Source organism: Lampris incognitus, chromosome 2, assembly GCF_029633865.1.
Source record: "Lampris incognitus isolate fLamInc1 chromosome 2, fLamInc1.hap2, whole genome shotgun sequence".
NCBI classification, from domain to species: domain Eukaryota; kingdom Metazoa; phylum Chordata; class Actinopteri; order Lampriformes; family Lampridae; genus Lampris; species Lampris incognitus.
The window spans coordinates 117,325,239-117,334,077 of NC_079212.1; the positions used below are offsets into that span (position 1 = coordinate 117,325,239).

General features: G+C 43.4%; 1 protein-coding gene across 1 annotated transcript; it reads left to right on the forward strand.

Annotated features, from left to right (window-relative positions):
• Positions 1 to 2,843: 2,843 nt before the first annotated feature.
• Positions 2,844 to 8,001, forward strand: ccdc120b (coiled-coil domain containing 120b). Its single transcript, XM_056273087.1, has 9 exons — positions 2,844 to 2,892; positions 3,538 to 3,668; positions 4,347 to 4,448; positions 4,990 to 5,110; positions 5,287 to 5,346; positions 5,711 to 5,864; positions 6,102 to 6,203; positions 6,518 to 7,570; positions 7,905 to 8,001. Exons 1-9 carry the CDS (start codon positions 2,844 to 2,846, stop codon positions 7,999 to 8,001), a joined length of 1,869 nt encoding a protein of 622 aa, XP_056129062.1.
• Positions 8,002 to 8,839: the final 838 nt, after the last annotated feature.

Below are 8,839 nucleotides of genomic sequence, written 5' to 3' on the forward strand. Positions count from 1 at the left end.
TGCCACTCTTCCATAAAGGCCAGATTTGTGCAGTGCACGACCAATAGTTGTCCTGTGGACAGATTCCCCCACCTGAGCTGTGGATCTCTGCAGTTCGTCCAGAGTCACCATGGGCCTCTTGGCTGCATCTCTGATCAGTGCTCTCCTTGTTCGGCCTGTAAGTTTAGGTGGACGGCCGTGTCTTGCTAGGTTTGCAGTTGTGCCATACTCTTTCCATTTCCGGATGATGGATTGAACAGTGCTCCGTGAGATGTTCAAAGCTTGGGAAATCTTTTTATAGCCTAACCCTGCTTTAAACTTATCCACAACTTTATCCCTGACCTGTCTGGTGCATTCCTTGGACTTCATGACGCTGTTTGCTCCCCAATATTCTCTTAACAAAACTCTGAGGCCGTCACAGAACAGCTGTATTTGTACTGAGATTAGATTACACACAGGTTGACTCTATTTAGTCATTAGGTCAACATTCGATCATTCAGCAATCATCAGGCAACTTCTGAAGGCAATTGGTTGCACTCAGAGAAAAGGGGGCTGAATACTTTTGCACACCGCACTTTTCATTTTTTTATTTGTAAATTTTTTTTTAAATCATGTGTAATTTTATTTGTACTTCACAGTTGTGTGCCACTTTGTGTTGGTCTTTCACATAAAATTCCAATAAAATATATTTATGTTTGTGGTCGTAACGTGACAAAATGTGGAAAAGTTCAAGGGGTATGAATACTTTTGCAAGCCACTGTACATGTATTGTTTCGCATTTTTTTCAAGTTCCTGTCTCTGCGTGAGTTCAATAAAGGAGACGGAAAAAGTTACCTTTATCACTACTTCTACGTTCGCCACACTAGTGTCAGAAGTGAGATAAGCGCAGATGCGCTTTCCCAAAGGCTCGGTAGCCCTTGGCTAATGGGTCAGACCCTTTAGTCGACTGGTTAACATAGTTGCTTGCGGTGTGGGAGCCACAGGTTCGCGTCCTGGATGCGGCGTCCCGAGCTGCCCCCTGAATTCACTACAGTATGTACCAATATTTATATGATGGTTCGCAAATAAAAAAAAAATATATATATAAGCAAAATACAAGTATGAATTATACACTGATAAGTTGCAGCGCTGCAATACCCCTGTTGTGCACAACACCCAAATAAACAAAATAATAAACAAAAGGAGGTATCTCGTTGGGGCCCTTAACTGGAAGTTTTACTTGAATAAATCCATGAAGTGAATAGCTACTGGAACAGTCTTACTTGAATAAATCCGTGAAGTGTTTCCTGGCTCACAGTTCATCGAGTTCGCCAACAGGAGGCGCTACGCAGTCAATGATGGACGATTTAGGGAGGATGAATCTACTGACCACATCCGGTCCCAAAGTAGAATGGCGGGAAGACGCAACCTTAATGGCTAGGTTGTGCACGGCCATGTCCAAACACCAGTTCGCTAATATAAGAATAAAAATGTTCAGGCTTGCAATCACGGTAACGGCTGGTGATCTTCCAGCTCGCACAGAATGTAATGCAGAAGAATACAAGTTTAACTGCTATTGCAAAATACACACCACGATTGAAATTAACATTAAGAAAATTACCCCCTACAATATTTTCTACTCACAGAACAGAACAAAACAAAACATTTGTAAGCATTTCCGAAATACATCAACCTGTAGAATATATTAAAACCACAGTATAGCAAAGAATTACATTCACATTTCGTGGCTAATGCTAGCTACACATAGTGTGGTGAAGGCTAGTAACCATAGGCTAGTCACATCAACGTTGCAAATATGTTTATGAACATTTAAACTTTTACTTCGCAGGGTACTTAAGCTATTAAACACAAAATATGTTACACATGGTACTGATAGGTTTACGCATGCTTACCTAATATAAGAAATAAAAATGTTCAGGCTTGCAATCATGGTAAAGACTGGTGATCTGCCAGCTCGCATAGAACGTAATGCAGAAGAGTACCGCCCAGCAAGCCTAACGTAGAATCACGGTCTCTTAAATTGACAGTACCGAATTAGGCATACGTACCCATAAATGTAAATGAACTATTGTAATATGATAGGGGGTTACACTATCTCTTTTTTTAATCTTCTTCTTTGTTTATTGTCTGTAGTGCAGAACTGTGTAATACGTCACCACATGCTGTAAGAACGCGTGATGCAAACAATACAGGGACTTTTCGTAATGTGCTCTATAGCGCCACCAGTGGTCAACAACTACATCGAATACCCAAGAAGGTTGAATCAGTTCATCTGGAAACAACGTTTAATGACAGATACGATTCATCACTCATCTAAGTGACCTCTTCAGTCCATTGAATACCTTTAATGAAGCCCGTGTAATAATACTAATCAAAATTATCCATGGCACTGTTTCAGCATAGACTTTTGTCTTTCCCACATATGACTGGGCTAGCTGTTTATTTTTTTAAAACAGCTAATGATGTGTAATGTACTATTTGTTTCAAGTACCAGTTGTACTTGTAATGTACTAGTTTAGTTTCAACTGATTTAATCATAAATGAAATGTATTTTTCCTTTGAAGTATTCAGTCACAGACAAACGAAAAGAAGCACAGTGGCTCCCCCTAATGGTATTTGGAATCACCTGAGCGACGAGACACCCATGCATACCTCCTGCTTACTTGTTGGAAAATGAAACCATTGATCCTACACCTCACCAAAACACATGGCTGATGCTGCAAGGTTGGAGAAATACCCTAATAAACATAAACATTTTTTGCTGGTGCATCCCTCCAATATAATGTAGTGTTGAACCTAGGCTGTTATCTCCTCAGGTGAGGGGTTGGGAGTGGTGAATAATAAAGTCCCCAGAATTTCATCACATGGAGGTCAAAGGACATCTGATCACATCCATGGGTTTGGGGGCTCCAGGTGAGTGTTAACATATCGACATCCTACTAATGCTCTCTCGATTAAAAAAACAAAAAAACAAAAAAAACAAAAAAAAAACAAGTCTGTATACTTTTTTGCCACACATTTTTAAATCCTCCTAAATAGCTGGCACAGTTCAATCTCACACAAAGTCCCGTTAGCTCCAAAAACCCTTGTGAAAAGACATGCTGCTTTTTCCTGGCTTAGCGTGAAATGGCCTGGTGTTTTATCGGTTTGCTTTTTTCTCTGGCCGTTCAACCGAGAAAATAAATGTGTTCCTGTTTGGGGAAACTGCCAAAGAAAAAAAAGAAAAGAAAAAAACCCCTGAATGTTTGAGGGAGCTCTTGTGTAGTCACAACTGACAGAATATTATCACCACTAAGTGACCGTGAACAGACATCTTGCTCATGATTACAGAAAGACACCCAAAGAAGCAGCCATTGTAAGCAAGAAAAATAGCACCAAAAAAACAACCAAATACCTATTGTAGTTTAGTTATTCAAAATGAAAAGAAAACACATATATAACTGTTGTATCATAATTTCTGAACTTTTAAATGTTGGATGCAGTGATATGGGCTTAAACATCCTGACTCATTTGTCAAAGATTTTCCAAAGGTGCTTGATATGTTTTGTTCCTGCACAGATCTTCAAGGCTGCCAGGATAGCAAGCTACAAGCTGAGAGGGTCGCAGCCCTGCAGGAGAGGAAGCAGGTCCTGGAGGCTCTCCTCAACAGTCGAGTTGGAGAGCTCAAACAAGTTTGTTTGCTGGAGGCGGTCAGTAGCTCTCACTTAACATTTGATGTCTACACTGCTCAGGGCTGTAAAACATTTACCTTAAGTGTATTTGTGACAGAGGCCATTGATTTGTTAGTTGGTCTGTCACGTGTGTATTTATTATATAGGTTGCTTTCACAGAGGCACAGTTTTAATGTTCAGCAAACCATCGTGAAATAATTGACTTAAAAACTCCCAAGATGTACGAATATGAGAGACAGCGCTTGGAATTTGTTGAAAGTCTAAAACACTTTTTTTAGGGTCACATCTGTCAAAAATGGGCTGCACCAAAACATTTACTCGATTTCTCCAGAGGCCATGCCGGCAACACTTAACAAAGCCACAGCTGCCTCGGCTTTTCATTATAAGCTGTTCCTCACATCCCTCTGTGGCGTGCCTCTCATTTTGTCTCTGCATATACTATTCACACCTTTTGAGTCTCTCCTAATTTTGACATTTCTATGCGCTATCCATCTGCGGTGTCATTCTGTGTCAGTGAGGGTATTGACATTGGTTGTGGCAGATGTTTTTCTGTACAATAAAATATTTGAAGGATGGTTGTGTTGAGACTTAGAGTGACATACTATTATCATGTTATGTCAGAATTTTAAACTTTCTAGACCGGTGTAAAAAATGAATTAATTTCAGCCAAAGGAAATTAATAAAGATCCTTCACAGGAGCTGACTGGGAAGCTGCCACGGGCTTTCCCCCTGGAGACAGGAGAGAAACCCCCCATGGTGCAGCGCAGGGCAGGCCTAACGTCCATCACACAGGTGGAGGTAAGGAAGCCCGTAAGTAAAGGGTGTTGTGTATGCAGCAGCAGCTGTATTTCTTTCTTTTCCTGTTTTTCTCCCCAATTGTACCTGTCCTGGCTGGCCAAGCTGTCCTGGTCATTGCTCCACCCTCTCTTCCAATCCGGGGAGGGCTGCAGACTACCACATGCCTCCTCTGATACATGTGGAGTTGCCAGCCGCTTCTTTTCACCTGACAGTGAGGAGTTTTGCCAGGGGGACGTAGTACGTGGGAGGATTACACTATTCCCCCCAGTTCTCCCTCCCCCCTGAACAGGCGCCCCGACCGACCAGAGAAGGTGCTAGTGCAGCAACCAGGACACACACCCACATCTGGCTTCCCACCCGCAGACACGGCCAAATGTGTCTGTAGGGACGCCTGACCAAGCTGGAGGTAACACAGGGATTCGAACTAGAGCTCCCTGTGTTGGTAGGCAATGGAATAGACCACTACACTACCCGGATGCCTAGCAGCTGTATTTCTGGGTGTCCTGTCCTGTCCAATAACATGCCTTGTTGCCCCAAACAGGATGAGTCTGGCCAGACAAAGCAGATGAAAGGCCTCTTCACCAGTGCTCTGTACAGACAGCTGGAATCAGACCGAAATGTCCCAAACAGCAAGAGGACAGTCCATAGGGGGTGTCATACAGGTAAGACGAAGCAGTAGTGTAAATGCTTGACACTGTGTACAACATATTTCTTTAATTGATACTATTATGAGTCAATTTCATCTGTATAAGCAGACTTTGATGTAAGTGTTACAAGTCACCACACATGTATATGATCTCTGATGACAATTCATTTGGGTACGTTTGTTGTCTTCCAGAGGACACCGTGATGTCAGAAAGCACCAGCTCCATGTCAGATTCAACATCCCATGATAATGGTGAGCTAATATCAATGTCTGCATTTAAAGAATTTTTTTTCTGACTCATGCATAATCCCATGTCTGTATTGGGTTTAGGCGCAAAGACAGTCAGGTGAAAGAAAAGATTACACATATGTGCTAATGATTTGCTATTCATAATGATATAATGAATTATTCTGCTTACTGTCATGCGGACTGCATTTCGGTTTGAATTGTGGCTTTTGGTGAAGGAATAAGAATGAGCGATCACATTTTAGTTTCAAACCCAAAATATCAGGATTGAATTGCTAACACCAGGCAGCAAAGGATTAGCAGGTAATTTCGTGTGACATCTGTGAGTAAGCTGCTTAAGTGATAACTCCTTTTTCGTGTTTCCCTGAAGAGTCTTCTCCCAGCGTGGCTGCTGAACAGCGCTCCCTGTCTCAGCCCCGACTCACTTTGGGCAGCCCTGATCACAGGATCAGCAGGAAGCTATCTCCAGTAGAAATCTACTACGAGATGAGGACACGCCGCAACTCCGTCACCAGCTCTGTTAGGTACCGAGCCCAATGAAGTTTAATCACAAAGCACCATTATTTAGCTTGATTAGTGGGTTTGTCGTTGTGTGTGTGTGTGTGTGTGTGTGTGTGTGTGTGTGTGTGTGTGTGTGTGTGTGTGTGTGTGTGTGTGTGTGTGTGTGTTTGTTTGTGCACGCGCACACATGTGATAGTTGATCAGTGCAAAACACAACCATGTCTTCTGAGGGCTAATGTCAGTAAATCCTTTTTTTCCAGTCCAAATCACTCATTACCGAGAAGTGCATCAAATGTTGAAGGCAGAAGCGTTCCAGCAACTCCACTGTTGGCTCGCACAGCCCCCATCAGCGTCCATGTCAGGTAATCTTTACACTCTTCTGCTTCTGCCTTACTGCAGCATGTCTGCAGCTACAATGCCCACTGATTGTGATGACTAGGAGGTTGACAGCATGGCTAAATGATTTAGTTGTATGTACATAGTCATTCACAGTTGCAACAACAATTAGTGTCATATTATTGAACAGCTTTGGCCCATCCTGTATTCTTTAGTTAAAAAAAATTAAATAAAAATGAAGTCCTCTCCAAGTGACTCCTATGAAATGCAGTCACGTGGTCCTTTCCATGAAGGTTGCCTTTCCTCCGTTCCAGTAATAGTTACTTCATATCTCCATCAGATCGGATGTGTCAGGAGGTAGCACGTTGAAACAGTGGTCTGGAAGCCTGGATGTGCCACATATAATCCCCCTGGCCCAAGATGGCTCTTCCTCTGATCGCCGCGGCTGCCCCTACAGCTCCCGTGCAAGACGCAGCAACAGTTCTGAGGCTTTGCTGGACCGCTCCAGCCTCCCTGAGGATCCAGCACCTAGAAATGGGATGCCCCCCAAGGGCGGGCCCTACAAGAGCTCGGAGACCCTGACTGATGGCAAGCTGCGACACATCCACCTGGGAAGCCCTGAAAGACATGTGGACGGCTCTGTGGAGCAGGCCAAAATGCGTCTGTCCATGGGGGGCAAAGGAGCAGGGGGGGGCTACAATGATCTTCTGATGGAGTATATTTGGGGGAAACAGCAGAGGATGCAGGTGCAGCACCACCTGTACCAGTCAACAGGTAGGATCTGGCAGGACGCCACCTCCCCTCGCTCCTCCACTGCGGTTGTGCCTCCCCATGCAAATGGCTTCTCCCACTCCCAGGTACACCTTCCCAGTGCTGCACCTCCTTACAGTCCAATGGTAATCAGAGGGTCCCAGGCTGAGACGCGTAGAGTCAAAGTGACCAGAACCAAGTCCTGTGGGCCTTTCATCCCCCTGCAGCAGCAGCAGCAGCAGCAGCAGCAGCAGGACACCATCCTGCTGTCGGCTTATGAATCTCCTCATCCTGCTTCAGGAACTACCACTTCCTCCATACCCAACCTGCACCCTTACCAGACTGAGCTGTCTGGCCCCTTTTTCCATCGCAGGCCCCCACAGTTCTCTCTCCCAACTCCAGAAGACTCTACGCGGAGCCTGCACAAAGCCCTGGCACTGGAGGGACTGAGAGACTGGTATCTGAGGAATGCTCTGGGATACACTGCTGGGGCCTCAAAGGGCCAGGAAGCAGGGATTTCTCGCCTCTCCCACCCGCACCCTCTTGTGCACCAGGCCCAGTCTATCCAAGGGGAACCTCTCAATCTCCACAGGCCTCAGATACCCCAGTCAGCCAGCTTCCATGGTCATCCATTACATGGGAGGTAAGTTTAGTTGGCTCTCTTATACCTGCTTTTTATTTATAGATAAAAGACAAGTAAACTTATGTGGGAGCTTTTGTGATCATCATTAGTGAAGAGCTCACATTTGTTTAAATTCTAATATAAAGTTGATCAAAAAATTAAAAGAGGATTAAAAGATTTAACATTTCTCCATATATTTACATAAGTCCGGTCCTTTTTTCTGTAATGTATAAATATATAATTGTCATAAAGATTTATCATTACCTTATGAAAGAATATAAACAGAGTTTATTTGGTTCTATTTTCCACTGCTGTTTGCAAAGTGCTGTTTTGACATGCATTGTTTCTTCCACAGGACAATGGAGTTCTCCCTCTATCAGGAGCCTCCTCAACCACAGATGCAAGAGGTAACCCCAAAAGAACCCAGTGCAGACCCAGGGACTCTCGTCTGAGGTAGCAATGAACATATGCACACATGCACACGTGCGCGCGCGCGCAAACACACACACACACACACACACACACGTAAACACACACACAAGGTGATCTATGATGTGACCTCAAAAGCTAAGCATAACGTTGCAACCTCAGCAGAAAAAGACTGGAATGAATAACCGTAGCTATAAAGTGTGACAGGCCTTGGCGAGTACCCATTATGTTTGAGCTCAACAGCATATGGACTTAGATTCAGTACTTTAAATGTGGATGTGCATTGGAGCTGACTCAATTTTCTCCTGGAGCATCTAATAACAGTATGACGCGATATGCCGCTTCATATTCCTGGTCAAAACTCAAGCGGAAAGGTCCTTCCTGTTATCCCTGATAAATATTCCAAGGTATACTTTTTTACAGACTATACAAAACTCTAAATTACTATTTTGTATCTACTGAGATATAAAGAATAGCTATATTAAAGAGGTAATTTATTGCTCATCAGTCTTGTGATTTACAAAGATGTTGTATGAAGTCATGTCATTTGAGAAATATTTAGACATGCTGGTGAATGTGTGTTTGTAAACTATATACAGCCAATACATGTCTCGGTCTTCATCTGCTCTTAATTTGCCACTTGTTTGTACTTCTCATGTTTGATAAACGCGAGGGGCCATGCACTGTAGCTTACTGGAGTAGCGGACAGGAGTGCCTACATGTTTTAATAAACAAAAAGTAAACTTTTGTTAAAAAGGTTAAAGTGCTCTCTAATAATCTGCGATGCTAGCATTATGCCTTTCTAAGATCGCTCTTTAATTAAAGAAGTGGAAGCAGGTCACGATGTCACAAAATTAGGGT

Bases quoted from the DNA above. Each gene is read 5' to 3' on its own strand.
- ccdc120b (XM_056273087.1), top strand. From the start codon at position 2,844: ATGGAGGTCAAAGGACATCTGATCACATCCATGGGTTTGGGGGCTCCA. The intron at 5,111-5,286 runs GTAAGACGAAGC...GTTGTCTTCCAG, and splicing joins CCATAGGGGGTGTCATACAG to AGGACACCGTGATGTCAGAA. The intron at 5,347-5,710 runs GTGAGCTAATAT...GTTTCCCTGAAG, and splicing joins TTCAACATCCCATGATAATG to AGTCTTCTCCCAGCGTGGCT.